Raw genomic sequence first — 26,965 nt, forward strand, 5'->3', positions numbered from 1 at the left:
GTGTGGTGCTAGCACAGGACGTACAGGACTGTGCCGGAACACTCGCGGCACAGTACGTGGCTCTGCATAACACGGAGCCTGCACTTTTAGCCCCCCCAAAAAATTCTTGGGGCAGTCTCTCGGGCTTCCTCCTCGGCCGGTACCCACTGCGTTGCCGCTGCTCCTCTCTGTAGCGCGCCTCCACAGTCTCCTCCCAAGGACGGTGATCCATTCCTGCCTGGATCTCTTCCCAAGTCCAGGATCCCTTCCTGTCCAGGATCTCCTCCCAAGTCCAGGCTGTCTGTTCCTGGACACGCTGCTTGGTCCTCCTTTGGTGGGATCTTCTGTCACGATCGTTATGAGAAGACACGGACCAAGGCGCAGTGTGAATAGCGTACATTTAAATAAGTACTTACACGAACAAAACAACAAACCAAACGATACGTGAAGTCCTAGGTTAATACAAAGCAAACCTTACGGAACAAGATGCCACAAAACTAAAATGCCAAAAGGCTGCCTAAGTATGGTCCCCAATCAGAGACAACGAGCTACAGCTGTCTCTGATTGGGAACCACCCTGGCCAACATAGATATACACGATCTAGAAAACAAACATAGAAAACTAAACATAACAAGTCCACACCCTGGCTCAACATTTAAGAGTCCCCAGAGCCAGGGCGTGACAGTTGGATAGGTTTCTCAATTTCTTTCTTAGGTTTTTGCATTCTTCATCAAACTATTTGTCACTGTTGTTACTTTTCTTCGGTTTTCTGTTAGAGATTTTTAGATTTGATAGAGAAGCTGAGAGGTCAAATATACTGTTTAGGTTTTACTGCCAAGTTTACACCTTCACTATTACAGTGGAACGTTTTCTCCAGGAAGTTGTCTAAAAGGGATTGAATTTGTTGTTGCCTAATTATTTTCTGGTAGGTTTCGACACTACTTTCCTTCCCCCTATAGCATTTCTTAATATTACTCAGTTTCTTTGGCTTTGATGCCTCATGATTGAGTATTGCTCTGTTCAAGTAGACTGTGATTTTGCTGTGGTCTGATAGGGGTGTCAGTGGGCTGACTGTGAACGCTCTGAGAGACTCTGGGTTGAGGTCAGTGATAAAGTAGTCTACAGTACTACTGCCAAGAGATGAGCTATAGGTGTACCTACCATAGGAGTCCCCTCGATGCCTACCATTGACTATGTACATACCCAGCGTGCGACAGAGCTGCAGGAGTTGTGTCCCATTTTTGTTGGTTATGTTGTCGTAGTTGTGCCTAGGGGGGCATATGGGGGAGGGAATGCTTTCACCTCCAGGTAAGTGTTTGTCCCCCTGTGTGCTGAGGGTGCCAGGTTCTTGTCCAGTTCTGGCATTTAGGTCGCCACAGACTAGTACATGTCCCTGGGTCTGGAAATGATTGATTTCCCCCTCCAGGATGGAGAAGCTCTTCATTAAAGTATGGGGATTCTAGTGGGGGGATATAGGTAGCACACAGGAGGACATTTTTCTCTGTTGAGATAATTTCCTTTTGAATTTCTAGCCAAATGTAAAATGTTCCTGTTTTGATTAATTTAATATTCCAGGATGAAATAGTGAAGGCTTTGTGTTCCATAAAGTGTCTAATGTTGTTGGTCGTGTGGTATGGCCTCAGGCCAGTAATTGTGAGCAGAGCCTACTGAGCATCTGGTCCATGCCATTGGCTTGGGCTAGTGTAAGAGTAGGGGTTGGGCCTGTTTGCCTGCTCACGGCCTGGGCGTATGTGTGACTTTCATGTTGAGACCCTCTTTGCGAGAGTGGGGGGCATGGGGTGGGTAGGAGGGGAATAGGTCTGATCTGAGGGGGCCTAAATGGGGTGTGGGCATGGTTGACTTGGGGTGGTGTTAATTGGTGGGGGTGGGGGTGTAGATATGGCTGATGGTGCTGTGGTCTGGATGTAGGTCCTCTCGGCGGGGGTCCTCTGTGTGTAGGTCTGGGAGAGTGTCTCGCTGGTCTGGGCAGGGTGTCTGTTGATCTGTTGCTCCTGTGTGAGGTGTTGGGTCTGCGGTTGAGGGCGATATCCTTTAGGGTCCGGGCGAAGGTGGGCGCTGCTGCCTTGTATAGGTGGACCTGGTCCTAAAGGCTGTTCACGTCCAGGGTGGAGTGGTGGGCCAGGTAGACATTAGGTTTTGAGGCACAGTCACAGGAAATACTTGCGTTTACCTGCTGTATGGTAGCAAGGTGGAAGTCTTTTCGTGGTAGCAGGGTTGAGATAACCACTTGTGTGTTGGGGAAAGTAGAAAAAGCTTTTTCTATCACTCCCTTGAGTGCTGTGGCCACACTTTCCTGCTGTGTTCTCGGGTCGTTTGTGCCTGTGTGTATTATTATGTGGCTGGGTGATCGTAGTTGATCCTCAGACAGAAGGGCGTGCTGGGGTTTTGGACACCAGAGTTTAGACACTGTGTGTTTGGGAAAAAGTTTATTTTCTTGTATGTATTTCCCGTTTGAGTCCATAAGGAGTACAATCTGTGGCTTGTGTATGTCCTCAGTGGGTGTGGGGGGGTCGTCATGAGGGCGATCAGGGTGGCTGACAGGGGGGTTGCTCAGAGGGGTTGGGGTCCCCAGGGCTTGGGGTTCTTCATTTGTTTGTCTGGCTGTGATGTCGAGGCTATGGTCAGGGTCTAGGGTGTACTGTTCTGCTGCGGTGTCAAGACTTAGGCCAGGATCTGAGGTGGGCTGTTCTGCTGGCTTCTCTGCAGGGGTGGCCAGCACTCTAATGGGTTGTTCTCTGTCACCCGTCATCATTCTCACCTTCTCCTCCAGCACTCTGATCCTCTCCTCTAGTGCTCTGTTCTTCTCCTGCTCATGCTCTTTCTCCTGTTGATGTTGTCTCACCACAGTCCAGAGTACAGACATGTCTCTCTCTACATCCAGCTCTCCAGGTCTAGTTAAGGGGGTGTTGTTGTGCTGGACTGTTGTCTGGGTCTGTGCTGACTGGAGTGTGTTCACCTGCTGTTCCAGCTCCACCTGCTTTACCTCCAGCTGGGTGAATTTATCCTTCATTTCAATGAGGGATTAGTACTCTGTGCTGGGAAGTTGACTTTCTGCTTGGGGTTGCTCTGTGGGGTTATTTAATGAAGACGTCTGGTCTGACCCGCTCAGGGTAGGGGTATCTTTCTCAAGGGAGAGCTTCTCCTGCTGAGCTATTTCTTTGATTATGTGAAAGTCCAGCTGGAACTGTTTGGTGTTGCCCTGTACCAATACTGTTCCAGATTTATAGAGATTTATATTAGATGACTCAGAGTCCTCGTTGTCTAGTATCCTGAGTTTCCACCCATCGCTAACACCCCCCCTCTTAACAGAGGGGTAGTGTGCTAGTATAGCACTGTGCCATGCCAAGGGATGGTCTGTGTGGAAGATAAGGTTGCTTATGTTCCCATTTTTGTAAAAGTCAGCAAAAAGTGTCTCCTGGTTTCCCATAAGGAGCTTCATTTTGTACTCTTTTCGTGTCTTATCATTCTTTACATTCAGAGGGTACTGTATTTTAATGACCTCTGAACAGCGTGGGGTTGCTTCTAAGGCCTCTCCATTTGGTTGGTGTAGACTGTGCGACTCTCCTGCCATTGTTGGGCTCAAGGGCTTTGACACCTCTCACTTCACACGTCAGTGCTAATTGAAGTTGTATCGCTTTGTACTAGCAAGCTTGGTAGCCTTAGCATTCAGTCCTTATATAGTAAAATATATCATTGTAATGTATTTTTCTTCTTGGTTTTCGAAAGTAAAAAATAGCTTCAGACTAAACATGACTCACTCAGTTCCAGGTTGGATGGTGTTCTCAGGTTTCTGTTTGTTTGCCAGAGCATTTGCTGTATAGTTTGGGAATAGTCATCCTTGGTAGTAGAAAGCCTTCCAGGTAATTCCAGGTAATTCTGTCCAAAATCAGGTTGTAGGTTTGGAGTTGTGGTTTGGAATGAAGGTTATGTTGTGGAGGGTAGCATCCCGTATATGTCCCTGCCAAAGAATCGAAGTTTATCTAACTCTAAATCTATATTTTTTGTAAAAACATGCTGAAAGATGCAGGAGCAATGTCTTTGAGCACTCTCTCCCACCTCTCTCTCTTTTTCTCTCTCCTTGTCTCCTACCTCATCCTTCACTCCGAGGCCTGGATGGAGACAGTGTATATACACTCCCCTGTCATGTGGCGAGGCTCTGGACAATCACTCAAATCATTTGAAGTTCTGGAGAAGTTGGTCTAGGATCAGTTTTTATGAAACTGAACATATTTGAACTACTAAATGTAGATAGGCAACAACAAATGACAATGAAGTACAGAGGACTATGGAATGAACTCCAGAGTGGTTGGTTAAAACACAAGCTACCAGGCGAAAGAAAAGCTCCATCATCATGTGTTAACTTGACGAGGCCTGCTGATCAAGACTCCACAAATAGCATTAACGTGTATGGAGTCTTTAAAAGGAAAGGTGTGGGTGTGACTAGCTATGGTGTTAATACAACATCATCACACTGTCAGAGATACAGCTGTCTGCTGACAAGCTGAGTGGTGGGGGAGGGTACACACACACACACACACACACACACAAACTAACATACCAGTGTTTCCGACGGTGTGACGGTGTGTGTGTGTGTGTGACTGTGTGTGTGTGTTGTGTATAAACTGTCTCCACTACACACCCTGTAGTGAAAACACACATTTTCTGCTTGTTATCGCCAGCTGTCAGGACTGAAGTCATCCTGCATGTTAATTTAAGACCTCCCTCCTCTCTCCCTCTCCCTCCGTCGCTCCCTCTTGCTCCCTCGCTCTCTCTCTCTCCCTCTCTCTCTCTGTCTCTCTCTCTTCCCTCTCTCTCCCTCCCTCTGTCGCTCTCTCTCTCCCTCCCTCTCTCTGTCTCTCTCGCTCCCTCTGTCGCTCTCTCTCTCCCTCCCTCTCTCTGTCTCTCTCGCTCCCTCTCTCTCTCTCTCTGTCTCTCTCGCTCCCTCTGTCGCTCTCTCTCTCCCTCTCTCTCTCTGTCTCTCTCTCTCTCTCTTCCCTCTCTCTCCCTCCCTCTGTCGCTCTCTCTCTCTCTCCCTCTCTCTGTCTCTCTCGCTCCCTCTGTCGCTCTCTCTCTCTCTCTCTCCCTCCCTCTAGCTTTTCTCTCGCTCTCTGTCTTTTGCTCTCTCTCTCCCCTCCTCTCTCTCTTTCTCTCCCCCCTCTCTCTCTATATATCTCCCCCCCCCCTCCCCCCCACAGTTGACCTGATCTCCTTACAGATGAACAGCATACATCAGAGAGAAAGGAGGAAGGAGAAGGAGGGGAAGGAGGAAGGAGAAGAAGGAGGGGAGGGAGGGGTGGGAGGGAGGAGAAGGAGGGAGGCAGGGGACAGAAAGGTCATGGATGTGATCAGTCACAGTGACATGGTGTTGTATTACATTCAGCAACCACATCTCAAACTGATCCCTGTTGTTGTCCCTCTGGAGACCCGTACTGTTGACGTACCGTCACGGATGGATGTGGTGTGTGTGTGTGTGTGTGTGTGTGTGTGTGTGTGTGTGTGTGTGTGGGACAAAGTTTTGTCACCCCTGGCTATTTGGCTGAGCTCTCCATCATAACATGGCTGTGTTAGTTAGTGGGGTACAGTAATGTAGCTTAGGCTAGCTAGCTATCCTCTATGTATGTATCCCATATGTCAAATGTTTTCTCTGGTATTTCATATGTTTTCAATATGGACCAGTGGGAGTTTGGAAATATATGCAACATTTATGTTTCGTAGAAACGGAGGCCAACTTTTCCAGAATTTGAAATATGAATAATTTAGCGTTTACATTGAGCGTCAGAAAACACACCCGTAACCATGTCAACCGGCCTAAATGAAAGCTGGCAGGTTGGCCTCGAGTGAAGGGAGGAGAGGAGAGAGGGAGAGAGAGGAGACGGGACAGGGAGGAGAGGAGAGAGAGAGAGAGAGAGGAGACGAGACAGGGAGAAGAGGAGAGAGGGAGAGAGAGAGGAGACGAGACAGGGAGAAGAGGAGAGAGGGAGAGAGAGGAGACGAGACAGGGAGAAGAGGAGAGAGGGAGAGAGAGAGGAGACGAGACAGGGAGAAGAGGAGTGGAAGAGAGGACGTGTAACAAATACAACCCAGGAAATAGCTACACCATGCTCTAGCGAGGAACCCTTCCACTTCCTATTAGTCCTATGAAATAACAGAGACAGATTTGGCAGTGAAGTGGTTACAGTGCGGGTGAGTGAAATCCACTTATTTTGGCACTTTGATTTGACACCAATTGATTATTAGAGACATGTGTCCTGGTCCCTGCTCCTAGCCTCGTCTCACCCCAGCCCCACTCTGACGTTACAACACTACACCCATAAATGTAGTGTGTGCCTCTCATAGGCCCTACTCTGTGTAAATGTCATTAGTCTGTCTTTATAGAGTGGAATGTGTCACTAGAGAAAGTAAATAGGCCAATATAGAGTATTTTATTAGTCTCATTTACAGTTTCACTCTTTACTAAAGAAAACCCCCAAAACGACACCAAGCCTCTCCTTAACTGGAGGAAGGAGGAGGAGGGGGAGGGAGGAGAGGAGGAGGAGGAGGAAGGAGGAGGAGGAGGAGGGAGGAAAACATATAATTACAGTAGAAGGCTGTAGAAGGATAAGAAGATGAGAGTGAGGGGAAAGAGAGACTGATACACAATGAGAGAGATACAGAGAAAGAGGGTGGGAGAGAGAGGAGGGAGGGAGAGGGGGGAGGGGAGAGAAGGAAAGAAGTGTTGAAGCTAAACAGAAGAGGAGACTGAGGAGACGGAGGAGGAGTCAGCATCACCTAACTCTCTCTCTCTCTCTCCATCCCTAATGTACAACTGTCTACTCCTCACTTCTATCCTCTATAGTCACCACATTACACATAACTATCCCCAGACCCATCCTCATCCTCATCCTCATCCTCAGCCCCATCCTAATCCTCATCCTCATCCCCAGCCCCATCCTAATCCTCATCCCATCCTCATCCTCATCCTCATCCCCAGACCCATCCTAATCCTCAGCCCCATCCTCACCTCCTCATCCCCATCCTCCTCCTCCTCATCCTCATCCCCATACTCATCCTCATCCCCATCCTCATCCCCATCCTCATTCTCATCCTCAGCCCCATCCTCATCCTCATCCCCAGCCCCATCCTCCTCCTCATCCCCATCCTCATCCTCATCCTCATCCTCATCTCTCATCCTCATCCCCATCCTCATCCTCATCCCCATCCCCATCCTCATCCCCATCCTCATCCCCAGCCCCATCCCCAACCTCATCTTTCATCCTCAGCCCCATCCTAATTCTCATCCTCAGCCCCATCCTAATTCTCATCCTCATCCCCAGTCCCATCCTCATCCTCAGCCCCATCCTCATCCCCATCCCCATCCTCATCCCCATCCTCATCCCCATCCCCATCCTCCTCCTCATCCTCATCCTCATCCTAATTCTCATCCTCATCCTCATCCCCATCCTCATTCTCATCCTCATCCTCTAATCCTCATCCTCAGCCCACCACATTACCACTCTCCTCATCCCCACCATCCTCATCCTCATCCTCATCCCCATCCTCATCCTCATCCTCATCCTCATCCTCATCCTCATCTCCAGCCCCATGCTCATCCCCAGCCCCATCTCCAGCCCCATCCTCAGCCCACCACAGTAAATTGTCTGTAAATGGACACTTAGATTAGTACAGGGGTCAGCTCTTCCCAGCTTCACAGTCATTTGTAAGGTTTTGTTGGGTTTTGTAAGAGCAGGGAATATAAATTGTCTGGAAGTCTAGATATACATTATACTCCTGCTAAAACAACAGGCTTCTCTCAGGAGGAAGAAGGGAGTGATCTGAGACCATGGTGCCAAAACCTCTCCACAATACTGGACTGTTTTCTAGCTGGGCTGGAGGGAGGGGGGGTGAGCTCCAGACGACAATATTGAAAAGCATTTATTTTTTCATGTCGGCTACCCGATGACAACCATTTGGCCGAAGAACAAATAATATTTAAGATATTTTATTTTATTTTCCTGCAAGTAAACTCTGTTTTGGCAGTTGGGGAGTTTTCTGTACACGTACAGAACACGTAGAGAAAGGTTCCTTCAATGTATCTTTCTGTTATAGACAGCTTTCTTCTGTGACTTTGTATAGGAGTTGAAAGACTCCCTAACGGTGTGTGTGTGTGTGTGTGTGTGTGTGTGTGTGTGTGTGTGTGTGTGTGTGTGTGTGTGTGGGGGGGTCTGTGTGCTACTAGGTCTACTGAACTGTGTAAACACAGCAGGCCCTTATTGCTTAATGTAATGTAAATTGAATGATTGTCATTGGTTTGATTGAATAAGAACCCAGTCCAGAGGGAATCAGGACATAGACATGCCAACACCATCCGGCTCTGAAAAACTCTAGTATTGGGAATGCTCCTGTGTTGGGAGAGGTGGTAGGGGTCAGGGGTCAGGGGTTACGGTCAGAGTCCTACCTGCTCTGGGGTCATATTGTGTAGCTCTGTCTCCCAGGCGGTGTGTTGAGAGCGGTGGTAGGAGGAGGGAGGGGTCAGGGCCTGCAGGATCTGGGGGTCTCTCTCCTGACACAGGTCTCTCAGGTGGCCGATATACATCTTCAGCTTACTGCGGTTCTGGTTCAGGTCCAGGAGAGGGGGAATTATCTGTAGAGGAGGAGGAGGAGGAGGAGAGGGGGATTAGGAGGAGGAGGAGGAGAGGGGAGGAGGAGAGGGGGATGAGGAGGAGGAGGAGGAGGAGAGGAGGAGGAGGAGGAGGAGGAGGAGGTGAGGGAGAAGGAGGAGGAGGAGGAGGAGGAGGAGGAGAGGAGGACAGGAGATGAGGAGGAGGAGGAGGAGGTGGTGAGGGAGATGAGGAGGAGGAGGAGGAGGAGAGGGAGATGAGGAGGAGGAGGAGGAGGTGAGTAGTGAGACAGTGATGATGAGGATGAAGGTCAGAACATGCAACAGCTGAATGAGCACAACATCTTACACCATCAATTCCATTACATCTCATCACAGAGGAATGATTAAAAACGACTCACAGGATACTCCACAGTTGGGCTGGTTGATGGTATGCTGGTGGATGAATAGAGCTATTCAACGCACCTCTAAAGATATCTCTGAAAGTTCTGAAACACTGAGACACTGTCGCCGTAAAGGAGGTTCTATACTCCCACTGTCTACCCCCTCTACCACAGACATGCCCATGGTACTGCCTAATGATGATCTATGGAGAGGCAGCTATTTATGCTTGGATTAGGTGGTGGAAGAGGCATCTCAAGGTGGGGTTTTGGTGGTACATTGTGTGTGAATTGTGACCCAGTGTGTGTGTGTGCGCGCGTGTGTGTGCGAAAGAGAGAGAGGTGTGGGCAGACACAGATGGACTCAGTAGACGCTGGCAGTACCATGTAAGGGGATAGGTGCCTTTAGCAGGACTGTCTGCACCCCCTCTCACACACACACACACCCTGCGGGCACCATCATCACCCGCCTCGTGCTCTTACCAGATCTAATGTTCCTCGCGGTGCGATGATGGGGCTATTGGTTTTGGGCTGCGGCACGCTATAAAATACCCACAATAGGGGACAAGATCGATTGAACTTCTCCTAGATAAATAATCTGCTGGAGCGGGCAGAGCACACACAGACTTCGTCCCAAATGGCACCCTATTCCCTATTTAGTGCACTAGGGAATAGGGTGCTGTTTGGGAAGCAGACTGAGGGCTTGGTATCACGGAGAATGCCTCTCTGTTAGCGTTTGCCATCATCCTGAGTTACAAGAATACACATCCTTAAAGGAAGGGAAATACGGAACATGGAAAAAGGAGAGGGAGGGATGGAGAGAATCTGGTTTCGGCTGAGGTCTGAAGCGGCCCGATGTGCAAACGTGAGCGGGAACATTTGTGTCCACACACTTTATAAATTCTTATTAGCCCATGTATCTTTTCCAGAACCCAATGTTATTCTGTTATTGTTGGCTCGGGTGGATCAGGACTGGAAGGAGAGAGAGAGAGAGGGAATGGAAGAGTGAAAGAAGGAAAGAGAGAGACGCAGACAAAGACATTAAGAAAGAGAGGGAGAGAGCGAGAGCGAAAGAGACAGACAGACAGAGGTATGGTAGTGTAGGGAGAGATTAAGGGAATGCTAGAGGGACGGCCCATTAGCACTTGAGACAAAGAGAAAGTGATGAAGAAAGAGAGAAAGTGAGAGAGAGAGAGAGAGAGAGAGAGAGAGAGAGAGAGAGAGAGAGAGAGAGAGGGAGAGAGAGAGAGAGAGAGAGAGAGAGAGAGAGGGAGAGAGGGAGTGAGAAAATGACATTTTCCAAGAGAAATGTTTGAGTGTTCCACCAGTAAAGAACTTATGTTCTGGATCCAATTAAATGAGAGAGAGAGAAAGAGAGAGAGAGAGAGAGAGAGAGAGAGAGAGAGAGAGAGAGAGAGAGAGAGAGAGAGAGAGAGAGAGAGAGAGAGAGAGAGAGAGAGAACAAGAGAGAGAGAACAAGAGAGAGACAGAACAAGAGAGAGATAGAACAAGAGAGAGCGAGAGAGAGAAGAGAGAGAGAGGAGAGGGAGGAAGAGAGAGAGAGAGAGAGAGAGAGAGAGAGAGAGAGAGAACGATAGTCTTCACTGGGTCTAGTAATACAGAGCCACAACATTGACTCACAGCAACCTTGAGTACCCCAGCAACAGTACCCCAGCAACAGTACCCCAGCAACAGTATCACAGCAACCTGCAGTATCTACTGTCTCAGACACAGCAACATTGAATACAATCACACACATCTCTACGGCAACCAGGCCCGGTCCTGGCCGTTGTGCCACCCGCCTCCTATCCCCGCAAAACTACAATAGTGTAGCCTACAGTGTCTGCCCGCAACGCAAAGTTATGAATGCCCATCCATGTCGTGCCGTTTGTGAAACAGGCAGTTGGATTGGCTATATTAGCCCAGCCCTGATTCCTGACCAAGGCTAAGAACTGCATTTCAGCTACCCAACTTTATCAGGAGTAATTCTGTGCCTATGTGCAGTGAGAATCAATGTGTTTACACAGCGGGAAATGCAGAAGTATTTTCTTCTTGGCCATGATCAGCTCATCAAAAATGTACAACTAGGCCTACTATTGAAATCACTGATTAATAACAATTAAGCCCACGGAGTGAAACTCCCCGACAGTTGGGAGTAGCCTAATTTCATTCCATATTGTCCATTTTATTTTGACCTGTCTTTAGGACATGGTGTTTGTTAACATGCAAAGTCATATTGAAATAGAAGCACATTTTTATTTTCTAGGGCGCCATTTAGACACTTTGATCGGAGACGTGCATGATGTAAAAGAAGTGTCTGTCTCATAACATTGTCATATAGTCTCCAGTTTGTAGTCTACAGAAAAACCACATAGGCTACTCTTTCTACTATCTGATTTGTGTTAGACTTGAGTGCTGGTGGAGCGCCACGGCACTGCATTAAAAATACAAACATTTTTTGTCATTTAGCAGACGCTCTTATCCAGAGCGACTTACAGTTACTGCGTGCATACATTTTCATACTGGCCCCCCCGTGGGAATCGAACCCACAACCCTGGCGTTGCAAGCACCATGCTCTACCAACTGAGCTACACGGGGGGCTATCTCTCCAGCAGCACTATGGAGAGGCGCGCCAGGACAAGATCAATATGGGCACTGCTTATCATGGGGCGGCATCAGCGCTCACCTAAATAGCCCATATGATATATATATATATATATATACAGTGGGGGAAAAAAGTATTTAGTCAGCCACCAATTGTGCAAGTTCTCCCACTTAAAAAGATGAGAGAGGCCTGTAATTTTCATCATAGGTACCGTCAACTATGACAGACAAAATGAGAATTTTTTTCCAGAAAAACACATTGTAGGATTTTAATGAATTTATTTGCAAATGATGGTGGAAAATAAGTATTTGGTCAATAACAAAAGTTTCTCAATACTTTGTTATATACCCTTTGTTGGCAGTGACACAGGTCAAACGTTTTCTGTAAGTCTTCACAAGGTTTTCACACACTGTTGCTGGTATTTTGGCCCATTCCTCCATGCAGATCTCCTCTAGAGCAGTGATGTTTTGGGGGCTGTCGCTGGGCAACACAGACTTTCAACTCCTCCAAATATTTTCATGGGGTTGAGATCTGGAGACTGGCTAGCCTCCAGGACCTGAAATGCTTCTTACGAAGCTACTCCTTCGTTGCCGGGCGGTGTGTTTGGGATCATTGTCATGCTGAAAGACCCAGCCACGTTTCATCTTCAATGCCCTTGCTGATGGAAGGTTTTCACTCAAAATCTTACGATACATGGCCCCATTCATTCTTTCCTTTACATGGATCAGTCGTCCTGATCCCTTTGCAGAAAAACAGCCCCAAAGCATGATGTTTCCACCCCCATGCTTCACAGTAGGTATGGTGTTCTTTGGATGCAACTCAGCATTCTTTGTCCTCCAAACACGAAGAGTTGAGTTTTTACCAAAAAGTTATATTTTGGTTTCATCTGACCATATGACATTCTCCCAATCCTCTTCCGGATCATCCAAATGCACTCTAGCAAACTTCAGATGGGCCTGGACATGTACTGGCTTAAGCAGGGGGAAACGTCTGGCACTGCAGGATTTGAGTCCCTGGCGGCGTAGTGTGTTACTGATGGTAGGCTTTGTTACTTTGGTCCCAGCTCTCTGCAGGTCATTCACTAGGTCCCTGTGGTTCTGGGATTTTGCTCACCGTTCTTGTGATCATTTTGACCCCACGGGGTGAGATCTTGCGTGGAGCCCCAGATCGAGGGAGATTATCAGTGGTCTTGTATGTCTTCCATTTCCTAATAATTGCACCCACAGTTGATTTCTTCAAACCAAGCTGCTTACCTATTGCAGATTCAGTCTTCCCAGCCTGGTGTAGGTCTACAATTTTGTTTATGGTGTCCTTTGGCAGCTCTTTGGTCTTGGCCATAGCGGAGTTTGGAGTGTGACTGTTTGAGGTTGTGGACAGGTGTCTTTTATACTGATAACAAGTTAAAACAGGTGCCATTAATACAGGTAATGAGTGGAGGACAGAGGAGCCTCTTAAAGAAGAAGTTACAGGTCTATGAGAGCCAGAAATCTTGCTTGTTTGTAGGTGACCAAATACTTATTTTCCACCATAATTTGCAAATAAATTCATTAAAAATGTATGCAGTGGGGGAAAAAAGTATTTAGTCAACCACCAATTGTGCAAGTTCTCCCACTTAAAAAGATGAGAGAGGCCTGTAATTTTCATCATAGGTACACGTCAACTATGACAGACAAATTGAGAGAAAAAAATTCCAGAAAATCACATTGTAGGATTTTTTATGAATTTATTTGTAAATTATGGTGGAAAATAAGTATTTGGTCACCTACAAACAAACAAGATTTCTGGCTCTCACAGACCTGTAACTTCTTCTTTAAGAGGCTCCTCTGTCCTCCACTCGTTACCTGTATTAATGGCACCTGTTTGAACTTGTTATCAGTATAAAAGACACCTGTCCACAACCTCAAACAGTCACACTCCAAACTCCACTATGGCTAAGACCAAAGAGCTGTCAAAGGACACCAGAAACAAAATTGTAGACCTGCACCAGGCTGGGAAGACTGAATCTGCAATAGGTAAGCAGCTTGGTTTGAAGAAATCAACTGTGGGAGCAATTATTAGGAAATGGAAGACATACAAGACCACTGATAATCTCCTCGATCTGGGGCTCCACGCAAGATCTCACCCCCGTGGGGTCAAAATGATCACAAGAACGGTGAGCAAAAATCCCAGAACCACACGGGGGGACCTAGTGAATGACCTGCAGAGAGCTGGGACCAAAGTAACAAAGCCTACCATCAGTAACACACTACGCCGCTAGGGACTCAAATCCTGCAGTGCCAGACGTGTCCCCTGCTTAAGCCAGTACATGTCCAGGCCCGTCTGAAGTTTGCTAGAGTGCATTTGGATGATCCAGAAGAGAATTGGGAGAATGTCGATATCGACAGATGAAACCAAAATATAACTTTTTGGTAAAAACTCAACTCGTCGTGTTTGGAGGACAAAGAATGCTGAGTTGCATCCAAAGAACACCATACCTACTGTGAAGCATGGGGGTGGGAAACATCATGCTTTGGGGCTGTTTTTCTGCAAAGGGACCAGGACGACTGATCCGGTAAAGGAAAGAATGAATGGGGCCATGTATCGTGAGATTTTGAGTGAAAACCTCCTTCCATCAGCAAGGGCATTGAAGATGAAACGTGGCTGGGTCCTTCAGCATGACAATGATCCCAAACACACCGCCCGGGCAACGAAGGAGTGGCTTCGGAAGAAGCATTTCAAGGTCCTGGAGTGGCCTAGCCAGTCTCCAGATCTCAACCCCATAGAAAATCTTTTGGAGGGGAGTTGAAAGTCTGTGTTGCCCAGCGACAGCCCCAAAACATCACTGCTCTAGAGGAGATCTGCATGGAGGAATGGGCCAAAATACCAGCAAAAGTGTGTGAAAACCTTGTGAAGACATTCAGAAAACGTTTGACCTGTGTCATTGCCAACAAAGGGTATATAACAAAGTATTGAGAAACTTTTGTTATTGACCAAATACTTATTTTCCACCATAATTTGCAAATAAATTCATTAAAAATCCTACAATGTGATTGTCTGGAAAAATTCTCATTTTGTCTGTCATAGTTGACGTGTACCTATGATGAAAATTACAGGCCTCTCTCATCTTTTTAAGTGGGAGAACTTGCACAATTGGTGGCTGACTAAATACTTTTTTTCCCCACTGTATATAATATATATATATATATATATATATATATATATATATATATATATATATATATATATATACTGCTAAAAAACATAAAGGGAACACTTAAACAACACACTGTAACTCCAAGTCAATCACACTTCTTTGAAATCAAACTGTCCACTTAGGAAGCAACACTGATTGCCAATAAATTTCACATGCTGTTGTGCAAATGGAATAGACAACAGGTGGAAATTATAGGCAATTAGCAAGACACCCCCAATAAAGTACTGGTTTTGCAGGTGGTGACCACAGACCACTTATCAGTTCCTATGCTTCCTGGCTGATGTTTTGGTCACTTTTGAATGCTGGCGGTGCTTTCACTCTAGTGGTAGCATGAGACGGAGTCTACAACCCACACAAGTGGCTCAGGTAGTGCAGCTCATCCAGGATGGCACATCAATGCGAGCTGTGGCAAGAAGGTTTGCTGTGTCTGTCAGCGTAGTGTCCAGAGCATGGAGGCACTACCAGGAGACAGGCCAGTACATCAGGAGACGTGGAGGAGGCCGTAGGAGGGCAACAACCCAGCAGCAGGACTGCTACCTCCGCCTTTGTGCAAGGAGGAGCAGGAGGAGCACTGCCAGAGCCCTGCAAAATGACCTCCAGCAGGCCACAAATGTGCATGTGTCTGCTCAAACGGTCAGAAACAGACTCCATGAGGGTGGTATGAGGGCCCGACGTCCACAGGTGGGGGTTGTGCTTACAGCCCAACACCGTGCAGGACGTTTGGCATTTGCCAGAGAACACCAAGATTGGCAAATTCGCCACTGGCGCCCTGTGCTCTTCACAGATGAAAGCAGGTTCACACTGAGCACATGTGACAGACGTGACAGAGTCTGGAGACGCCGTTGAGAACGTTCTGCTGCCTGCAACATCCTCCAGCATGACCGGTTTGGCGGTGGACTGCCATTAGGTACTGAGATGAGATCCTCAGACCCCTTGTGAGACAATATGCTGGTGCGGTTGGCCCTGGGTTCCTCCTAATGCAAGACAATGCTAGACCTCATGTGGCTGGAGTGTGTCAGCAGTTCCTGCAAGAGGAAGGCATTGATGCTATGGACTGGCCCGCCCGTTACCCAGACCTGAATCCAATTGAGCACATCTGGGACATCATGTCTCGCTCCAGCCACCAAAGCCACGTTGCACCACAGACTGTCCAGGAGTAGGCGGATGCTTTAGTCCAGGTCTGGGAGGAGATCCCTCAGGAGACCATCCGCCACCTCATCAGGAGCATGCCCAGGCGTTGTAGTGAGGTCATACAGGCACGTGGAGGCCACACACACTACTGAGCCTCATTTTGACTTGTTTTAAGGACATTACATAAAAGTTGGATCAGCCTGTAGTGTGGTTTTCCACTTTAATTTTGAGGGTGACTCCAAATCCAGACCTCCATGGGTTGATACATTTGATTTCCATTGATAATTTTTGTGTGATTTTGTTGTCAGCACATTCAACTATGTAAAGAAAAAAGTATTTAATAAGATTATTTCATTCATTCAGATCTAGGATGTGATATTTTACTGTTCCCTTAATTTTTTTGAGCAGTGTATATATAGTTGAAGTCGGAAGTTTACATACACCTTAGCCAAATACATTTAAACTCAGTTTTTCACAATTCTTGACATTTAATCCTAGTAAAAATTCCCTGTCTTAGGTCAGTTAGGATCACCACTTTATTTTAAGAATGTGAAATGTCAGAATAATAGTAGAGCTTTTATTTCTTTCATCACATTCCCAGTGGGTCAGAAGTTTACATAAACTCAACGCCTTGGTTTCTCAAATGACTGCCTCGCCTGGTTCACCAACTACTTCTCAGATAGAGTTCAATGTGTCAAATCGGAGGGCCTGTTGTCTGGACCTATGGCAGTCTCTATGGGGGTGCCACAGGGTTCAATTCTTGGGCCAACTCTTTTCTCTGTGTATATCAATGACGTCGCTCTTGCTGCTGGTGACTCTCAGATCCACCTCTACGCAGACGACACCATTTTGTATACATCTGGCCCTTCATTGGACACTGTGTTAACAAACCTCCAAACGAGCTTCAATTCCATACAACACTCCTTCAGTAGCCTCCAACTGCTCTTAAACACTAGTAAAACTAAATGCATGCTCTTCAACCGAACGCTGCTTGCACCCGCCCACCCGACTAGAATCACTACTCTAGACGGGTCTGACCTAGAGTATGTGGACAACTACAAATATCTAGGTGTCTGGTTAGACTGTAAACTCTCCTTCCAGACTCACATTAAGAATCTCCAATCCAAAGTTAAATCTAGAATCGGTTTCCTATTTCGCAACAAAGCCTCCTTCACTCATGCTGCCAAACATGCCCTCGTAAAACTGACTATCCTACCGATCCTTGACTTCGGCGATGTCATTTACAAAATAGCCTCCAACACTCTACTCAGCAAATTGGATGTTGTCTATCACAGTGCCATCAGTTTTGTCTCCAAAGCCCCATATAATACCCACCACTGTGACCTGTACGCTCTTGTTGGCTGGTCCTCACTACATATTCGTCGCCAAACCCACTGGCTCCAGGCCATCTATAAATCACTGCTAGGCAAATCCCGCCTTATCTTAGCTCATTGGTCACCATAGCAACACCCACCCGTAGTCTGCGCTCCAGCCGGGTATATCTCACTGGTCATCCCCAAAGCCAACACCTCCTTTGGCCGCAATTCCTTCCAGTTCTCTGCTGCCAATGACTGGAACAAATTGCAAAAATCTCTGAAGCTGGAGACACTTATCTCCCTCACTAACTTTAAGCATCAGTTGTCAGAGCACCTTACCGATCACTGCACCTGTACACAGCCCATCTGAAATTAGCCCGCCAACTACCTCATCCCTATATTGTTATTTATTTTGCTCATTTGTACCCCAGTATCTCTATTTGCACATCATCTCTTGCACATCATTCCAGTGTTAATACTAAATTGTAATTATTTTGCACTATAGCCTATTTTATTGCCTTACCTCCATAACTTGCTAAATTTGCACACTGTATATTATATGTATTTCTGTTGTATTTTTGACTTTGTTTGTTTTACCCCATATGTAACTCTGTGTTGTTGTTTTTATCGCACTGCTTTGCTTTATCTTGGCCAGGTCGCAGTTGTAAATGAGAACTTGTTCTCAACTGGTTTACCTGGTTAAATAAAGGTGAAAAAAAAAAAAAAAAAAAAAATGTATTTGGTAGCATTGCCTTTAAAATTGATTAACTTGGGTCAAACGTTTCGGGTAGCCTTCCACAAGCTTCCCACAATAAGTTGGGTGAATTTTGGCCCATTCCTCCTGACAGAGCTGGTGTAACTGAGTCAGGTTTGTAGGCCTCCTTGCTCGCACACACTTTTTCAGTTCTGCCCACAAATTGTCTATAGGATTGAGGTCAGGGCTTTGTGATGGCCACTCCAATACCTTGACTTTGTTGTCCTTAAGCCATTTTGCCACAACTTTGGAAGTATGCTTGGGGTCATTGTCCATTTGGAAGACCCATTTGCGACCAAGCTTTAACTTCCTGACTGATGTCTTGAGATGTTACTTCAATATATCCACATTATTTTCCTCCCTCATAATGCCATCTATTTTGTGAAGTGCACCAGTCCCTTCTGCAGCAAACCACCCCCACAGCATGATGCTGCCACCCCCGTGCTTCACGGTTGGGATGGTGTTCTTCGGCTTGCAAGCAACCCCCTTTTTCCTCCAAACATAACGATGGTCATTATGGCCAAACAGTTCTATTTTTGTTTCATCAGACCAGAGGTCATTTCTCCAAAAAGTACGATCTTTGTCCCCATGTGCAGTTGCAAACCGTAGTCTGACTTTTTTATGGCGGTTTTGGAGCAGTGGCTTCTTCCTTGCTGAGTGACCTTTCAGGTTATGTCGATATAGGACTCGCTTTACTGTGGATATATATACTTTTGTACCTGTTTCCTCCAGCATCTTCACAAGGTCCTTTGCTGCTGTTCTGGGATTGATTTGCACTTTTCACACCAAAGTACGTTAATCTCTAGGAGACGGAACGCGTCTCCTTCATGAGCGGTATGACGGCTGCGTGGTCCCATGGTGTTTATACTTGCGTACTATTGTTTGTACAGATGAACGTGGTACCTTCAGGCGTTTGGAAATTGCTCCAAAGGATGAACAAGACTTGTGGAGGTCTACAATTGTTTTTCTGAGGTCTTGGCTGATTTCTTTTGACTTTCCCATGATGTCAAGCAAAGAGGCACTGAGTTTGAAGGTAGGCCTTGAAATACATCCACAGGTACACCTCCAATTGACTCAAATGATGTCAATTAGCCTATCAGAAGCTTCTAATGCCATGACATCATTTTCTGGAATTTTTCAAGCTGTTTAAAGTTACAGTCAACTTAGTGTATGTACACTTCTGACCCACTGGAATTGTGATACAGTGAATTATAAGTTAAATAATCTGTCTGTAAACAATTGTTGGAAAAATTACTTGTGTCATGCACAAAGTAGATGTCCTAACCGATTGCCAAAACTATAGTTTGTTAACAATACATTTGTGAAGTGGTTGAACAACGAGTTTTAATGACTCCAACCTAAGTGTATGTAAACTTCTGACTTCAACTGTATATATAGGTTTTCATTGTTTTTGGTAGGGCTGAGAATTGCCAGGGACCTCACGATACGATATTATCACAATACTGTGATATGCAGATCTCAAATCAAATCAAATCACATTTTATTGGTCACATACACGTGTTTAGCAGATGTTATTGCGGGTGTAGCGAAATACTTGTGCTTCTAGCTCCGACAGTGCAGTAATATCTAACAAGTAATATCTAACAATTTCACAACATATACCCAATACACACAAATCTAAGTAAGGAATTAATTAAGAATATATACACGTATGGACGAGTGATGTCAGAGCGGCATGGACTAAGATACAGTAGAATAGTATAGAATACAGTATATACATATGAGATGAGTAATGCAATATATATAAACATTATTAAAGTGGCAAGTGTTCAATTTCTTAAAGTGGCCAGTGATTTCTAGTGTATGTCTATAGGCAGCAGTCTCTAATGTGCTAGTGATGGCTGTTTAACAGTCTGATGGCCTTGAGATAGAAGCTGTTTTTCAGTCTGTCTGTCCCAGCTTTGATGCACCTGTACTGACCTCGCCTTCTGGATGATAGCGGGGTGAACAGGCAGTGGCTCGGGTGGTTGATGTCCTTGATGATCTTTTTGGCCTTCCTGTGACATCGGATGCTGTTGGTGTCCTGGAGGGCGGGTAGTTTGCCCCAGGTAATGCATTGGGCAGACCGCACCACCCTCTGGAGAGCCTTGCGATTGCGGGCGGTGCAATTGCCGTACCAGGCGGTGATACAGCCCGACAGGATGCTCTCAATTGTGCATCTGTAAAAGTTTGTGAGGGTTGTAGGTGCCAAGCCAAATTTCTTTAGCCTCCTGAGGTTGAAGAGGCTCTGTTGCACCTTCTTCACCACACTGTCTGTGTCGGTGGTCCATTTCAGTTTGTCAGTGATGTGTACGCCAAGGAACTTGAAACTTTCCACCTTCTCCACTGCCAACCCGTCGATGTGAATAGGGGGGTGCACCCTCTGCTGTTTCCTGAAGTCCACGAGCATCTCCTTTGTTTTGTTGACATTGAGTGAGAGGTTATTTTCCTGGCAACACACTCCCAGAGCCCTCACCTCCTCCCTGTAGGCTGTCTCATCATTGTTGGTAATCAAGCCTACTACTTTTGTGTCGTCTGCAAACTTGATGATTGAGGCGTGCTTGGCCATGCAGTCATGGGTGAACAGGGAGTACAGGAGGGGGCTGAGCACGCACCCTTGTGGGGCCCCAGTGTTGAGGATCAGCGAAGTGGAGATGTTGTTTCCTACCTTCACCACCTGGGGGCGGCCCGTCAGGAGGTACTATGGTGTTGAATGCTGAGCTATAGTCAATGAACAGCTTTCTTACATAGGTATTCCTCTTGTCCAGATGGGATAGGGAAGTGTGCAGAGTGATGGCAATTGCATCATCTGTGGATCTATTGGGGCGGTAAGCAAATTGAAGTGGGTCTAGGGTGGCAGGTAAGGTAGAGATGATATGATCCTTGACTAGTCTCTCAAAGCATTTCATGATGACAGAGGTGCGTGCTACGGGGCGATAGTCGTTTAGTTCAGTAACCTTTGGTTTCTTGGGTACAGGAACAATGGTGGCCATCTTGAAGCATGTGGGGACAGCAGACTGGGATAGGGTTAGTAGTGTGATTGTATATGTATTGTGATTCTATATGTATTGTGATTCTATATGTTTTGTGATTCTATATGTAGTGTGATTCTGTATGTATTGTGATTCTATATGTAGTGTGATTCTGTATGTATTGTGATTCTATATGTATTGTGATTCTATATGTAGTGTGATTCTATATGGAGTGTGAGTCTATATGTAGTGTGATTCTATATGTAGTGTGATTCTATATGTAGTGTGATTCTATATGTATTGTGATTCTATATGTAGTGTGATTCTATATGTAGTGTGAGTCTATATGTAGTGTGATTCTATATGTAGTGTGATTCTATATGTATTGTGATTCTATATGTATTGTGATTCTATATGGAGTGTGATTCTATATGTAGTGTGATTCTATATGTATTGCGATTTGATACTGAGATTTTATTGTGATTGGATGTTCCAAACATTGCTGACTCACTATATACCTGCTGCTGAGGGACAAGAGAGAGCCATAATAAAAACGAGTTTTGATCAGTCATGGAAATAAAAGTGCTGAAAACATGTTGGCTCACTATTTCAAAATAAGATGGAGAACAAGCTATAGGATGAACAATACCAGCGTTTTGGCGCAGGTACAGCTGACTAGAAGTAGTTAATGCTACCTAGCAATGTAAAAAAAAAAGATGTATATATCGTCCAAAATAATATAGCGATATGTAACTGTATCGATTGTTTCCCCCATCACTAGGATTTGGGCAGAATTATTTGAGGTTTTATTACATTTACATTTTAGTCATTTAGCAGACGCTCTTATCCAGAGCGACTTACAGTTAGTGAATACATACTTTTTTTTTATACTGGCCCCCCGTGGGAATCGAACCCACAACCCTGGCGTTGCAAATGCCATGCTCTATCAACTGAGCTACATCCCTGCCGGCCATTCCCTCCCCTACCCTGGACGACTTGTGCGCTGCCCATGAGTCTCCCGGTCGCGGCCGGCTGCGACAGAGCCTGGATTCGAACCAGGATCTCTAGTGGCACAGTTAGCACTGCGATGCGGCGCCTTAGACCACTGCGCCACTCAGGAGATGTGTTGTTGGAGGTGCACACTGACATACAGACAGACAGACAGACAGACTGATGCACACACTGACAGACAGACAGACTGATACAGACAGACAGACTGATGCAGACAGGAGCTGTTTCACACAGGCAGGCACACAAACGCACACCACACACTCCTATCCAACACTATCCCTCCCTCCCTCCCTCCCTCTCTCCTCCCTTCCTTCCCTCCCTTCCTCCCTCCTCAACATGCCAGTGTAAGACAGAGGCTGGATGGATGGGGGCTACTCCACCACTTACCACTACAGCCCTGTAGGGCGGCACCACCATCCATCTCCCCCTCTTTCTTCCCCTCTCTTCACCCCTCCATTCCTCCCTCTCTCTTTCTCCCACCCTCTACATACATCCATTTCTCCCTCTCTCTCTCTCTCACCCCTCCCCTCCACTAAAGACTAATGTCCTGTAGGGTGTAACCACCATCTGTCTCTTTCTATCCCTCCCTCCCTCCCTCCCTCCATCTCTCTCTCTCTCTCTCTCTCTCTCTCTCTCTCTCTCTCTCTCTATCTCTCTCTCTCTCTCTCTCTCTCTCTCTCTCTCTCTCTCTCTCCCACACTATACATCCATCCATTCCTCCCTCTCTCTCGCCCTCCCTCCATCCCTCTCTCTCCCCCTCCACTGAAAATGAATGTCCTGTAGGGCAGCACCATCCATCTCTCTAACAGACTAATGTCCTGTAGGGCAGCACCATCCATCTCTCTAACAGACTAATGTCCTGTAGGGCAGCACCATCCATCTCTCTAACAGACTAATGTCCTGTAGGGCAGCACCATCCATCTCTCTAACAGACTAATGTCCTGTAGGGCAGTACCATCCATCTCTCTAACAGACTAATGTCCTGTAGGGCAGCACCATCCATCTCTCTAACAGACTAATGTCCTCTAGGGCAGTACCATCCATCTCTCTAACAGACTAATGTCCTGTAGGGCAGCACCATCCATCTCTCTAACAGACTAATGGCTAAGTCAACAGGTTTCCTCACTGGCACTCTGCTTCATCCTAATGATAAACAACCACTGTTGATTGGAGTGAGAGGAATGGTGGATGAGTGTGTGAGTGTGTCTGCTTAGCTCAATGATAAACAACCCCATACCCAAATCAACACACTGGTTAAACGCCATGAAAATGAGTGGTGGTTGTGATTGAATGTGTTTGTGTGTGAGTGTGAGAGTACGTAAGTGCGTATGAGTGGCTTGCGAAAGTATTCACCCCCCTTGGCATTTTTCCTATTTTGTTGCCTTACAACCTGGAATTAAAATAGATTTTTTGTGGGTTTGTATCATTTGATTTACACAACATGCCTACCACTTCGAAGATGCAAAATATTTTTTATTGTGAAACAAACAAGAAATAAGACAAAAAAACAGAAAACTTGAGCGTGCATAACTATTCTCTCTATAAGCTTGGCACATCTAGCCACTGGGATTGTTGCCCATTCTTCAAGGCAAAACTGCTCCAGCTCCTTCAAGTTGGATGGGTTCCGCTGGTGTACAGCAATCTTTAAGTCATACCACATATTCTCAATTGGATTGAGGTCTGGGCTTTGACTAGGCCATTCCAAGACATTTAAATGTTTCCCCTTAAACCACTCAAGTGTTGCTTTAGCAGTATGCTTAGAGTCATTGTCCTGCTGGAAAGTGAACCGTCCCAGTCTCAAATCTCTGGAAGACTGAAACAGGTTTCCCTCAAGAATTTCCCTGTATTTAGTGCCATCCATCATTCCTTCAATTCTGACCAGTTTCCCAGTCCCTGCCAATGAAAAACATCCCCACAGCATGATGCTGCCACCACCATGGGGATGGTGTTCTCGGGGTGATGAGAGGTGTTGGGTTTGCGCCAGACATAGTGTTTTCCTTGATGGCCAAAAAGCTCAATCTTAGTCTCATCTGACCAGAGTACCTTCTTCCATATGCCTTTTGGCGAACACCAAACGTGTTTGCTTATTTTTTTCTTGAAGCAATGGCTATTTTCTGGCCACTCTTCCGTAAATCCCAGCTCTGTGGCGTGTCCGGCTTAAAGTGGTCCTATGGACAGATACTCCAGTCTCCGCTGTGGAGCTTTGCAGCTCCTTCAGGGTTATCTGTGGTCTCTTTTTTGCCTCTCTGATTAATGCCCTCCTTGCCTGGTCCGTGAGTTTTGGTGGGCGGTTTGTTGTGGTGCCATGTTCTTTCCATTTTTTTATAATGCCGCTTGCTTGGTGGTGCCCCTTGCTTAGTGGTGTTGCAGACTCTGGGGCCATTCAGAACAGGTGTATAAATACTGAGATCATGTGACACTTAGATTGCACACAGGTGGACTTTGTTTAACTAATTATGTGACTTCTGAAGGTAATTGGTTGCACCAGAGTTTATTTAGGGGCTTCATAGCAAAGGGGTGAATACATATCCACGCACCACTTTTCCGTTTTTTTTTTGTTGTTGACTTTTATTGAAACAAGTTATTTTTACATTTCACTTCACCAATTTGGACCATTTTGTGTATGTCCATTACATGAAATCCAAATAAAAATCCATTTGAATTACAGGTTATAATGCAACAAAATAGGAAAAACACCAAGTGGGATGAATACTTTTGCAAGGCACTGTACATGAGTGTGTGTGTGTGTGTGTGTGTGTGTGCGTATGAGAGTATGTGAGTGTGTGTGTGTGTGTATGTGTTTGCATGTGTGTGTGTGTGTGTGTGTGTGTGTGTGTGTTCTGAAACTTGTCAGTCTATTCTTGTTCTGAGAAATGAAGGCTATTCCATGCAAGAAATTAACCAGAATATAAAGAGGAGTGGGAGGTCCCGGTGCACAACTGAGCAAGAGGACAAATACATTTGAGTGTCTAGTTTGAGAAACAGACGCCTCGCAGGTCCTCAACTGGCAGCTTCCTTAAATAGTACCCGCGAAACACCAGTCTCAACGTCAACAGTGAAGAGGCGACTCCAGGATGCTGACCTTCTAGGCAGAGTTGCAAAGAAAAGCCATAACTCAGACTGGCTAATAAAAAAGAAAAGATTAAGATGGGCAAAAGAACACAGTGGAACAACCACCCAGCCCGCCCAGTCATTATATAATACAACCATAACAACAGGAATTACAACAAGATGACAGATTTATCTGACAGTTTCCACTGAGAACTGAGAGGGGTGTGTGAGGCAGTGGAGGCTGCTGAGGGGAGGACGGCTCATAATAATGGCTGGAACGGAGCAAATGGATTGACATCAAACCGTGTGTTTGATGTATTTGATACCATGTCTCTCCCTCTGTCTCTCCCTCTGTCTCTCTCTCTGTCTCTTTCCCTCTGTCTCTCTCTCTGTCGCTTTCCCTCTGTCTCTGTCTCTCCCTCTCCCTCTGTCTCTCCCTCTGTCTCTCTCTCTGTCTCTCCCTCTGTCTCTCTCTCTGTCTCTCCCTCTGTCTCTTCCTCTGTCTCTCCCTCTATCTCTCCCTCTGTCTCTGTCTCTCCCTCTCCCTCTGTCTCTGCCTCTCTGTCATATGTGTTCCATTAGAATGTGATCTAGTGGGAATGGGCCCTGGCTGGCCAGAGGAGAGGAGGACAGGGCTAATAGCAATAGCCCCTCACACTCTCCTCCACTGCCATAAGCAGAGAGAGAGAGGGGAGAGAGAGTTGGAGAGAAACAGAGGGAGAGAGGGGGGGAGGGAAAGAGAGATAGAGAGTGAACGAGAGAGAGAGAGAGAGAGAGAGAGAGAGAGAGAGAGAGAGAGAGAGAGAGAGAGAGAGAGAGAGAGCTGGAGAGAAACAGAGGGAGGGGGAGGGAAAGCGAGAGAGAGAGTGAGAGAGAGAGAGTGAACAGGAGAGCGAGAGAGAGAGTGAGAGAGAGAGAGTGAACGGGAGAGCGATAGAAAGAGAGAGAGGAGAAAGAACGTGAACGAGAGAGAGAGAGCTGTAGGGGCCTCCTCTCAACACTCCTCCATCAGTTAATCAGGGGCCACCTGATACCCCTCTCAGGGAAGAGGGCCTTTATCAATGCATTTAGCCAAAATAGTGTGTCTGTGTGTGTGTGTGTGTGTGTGTGTGTGAGTGTGTGTGTCTGTGTGTGTGCCTCTCTGTATATTTGTGTGTGTGTGTTAGAGAGTTATGCCTTTAGGGCACCCCGGCCTTAGTGAACTTCTCGCTCTTCACCACCTCCACAGTCCTGGTGCTCAGGCCCCTGGAGGATACATTCTTGGCCCAGTTTGGCTCACCCTGGCTCGGGAGGATCCACAGGGAGGGGCCCTGGTGGGGCTTGGAGGGGCTGGAAGTCTGCACAGCCAAATATCAGGGAGCATTTTCCCTCCCTCCCTCCCTCCCTCCCTCCCTCCCTCCCTCCCAGTAGCCAGGTTTTGCTATGCACCCTGTCACACTCTCCCCTACACACGGCCCATAACTGAAGCTTTTATAGAGCTATCCTCTTCCAGCCACACATCGCTACTTGGTTCTCAGAGAGAAAACACAGACGGGGGGAGGACTGTGAACACTCAAGTCCGAAGCACACACACACACACACACACACACACACACACACACACACACACACATACACTGCCATGGCCTGCCTGCCGTTGTAAAGTGCTCTTCAAGAAAAAGACAAATCATCCACTCAGAAAAAAGTCCTGACAGGAGAGAAGAATGGCTGTTGAGTAAGAGGAGGGTGGGGTCAAAGGACACACGGTATCATACAGACACACAGACACAACTGTTATCATACAGACACACAGATGGATATTGGTAGCAGGTGATGTGATGTGTTGATGATGACATATTTCTATATCTGATATATATACAGTGGGGGAAAAAAGTATTTAGTCAGCCACCAATTGTGCAAGTTCTCCCACTTAAAAAGATGAGAGAGGCCTGTAATTTTCATCATAGGTACACGTCA

General features: G+C 46.4%; 1 protein-coding gene across 7 annotated transcripts in view; it reads right to left on the bottom strand.

The window, feature by feature from the left end:
- The window catches only part of LOC121559980 (ELKS/Rab6-interacting/CAST family member 1-like), a 507,203-nt gene that overhangs the window by 38,842 nt on the left and 441,396 nt on the right, over positions 1 to 26,965 (bottom strand). For all 7 annotated transcript variants that reach the window (XM_045213525.1, XM_045213520.1, XM_045213519.1 and 4 more), the window contains one exon: positions 8,435 to 8,620. In XM_045213525.1, the coding sequence (XP_045069460.1) occupies positions 8,435 to 8,620 (186 nt within the window). The remainder of the gene's footprint in view (positions 1 to 8,434; positions 8,621 to 26,965) is intronic.

This window comes from Coregonus clupeaformis, unplaced genomic scaffold (genome assembly GCF_020615455.1).
Source record: "Coregonus clupeaformis isolate EN_2021a unplaced genomic scaffold, ASM2061545v1 scaf0120, whole genome shotgun sequence".
Taxonomy (NCBI): Eukaryota; Metazoa; Chordata; class Actinopteri; order Salmoniformes; family Salmonidae; genus Coregonus; species Coregonus clupeaformis.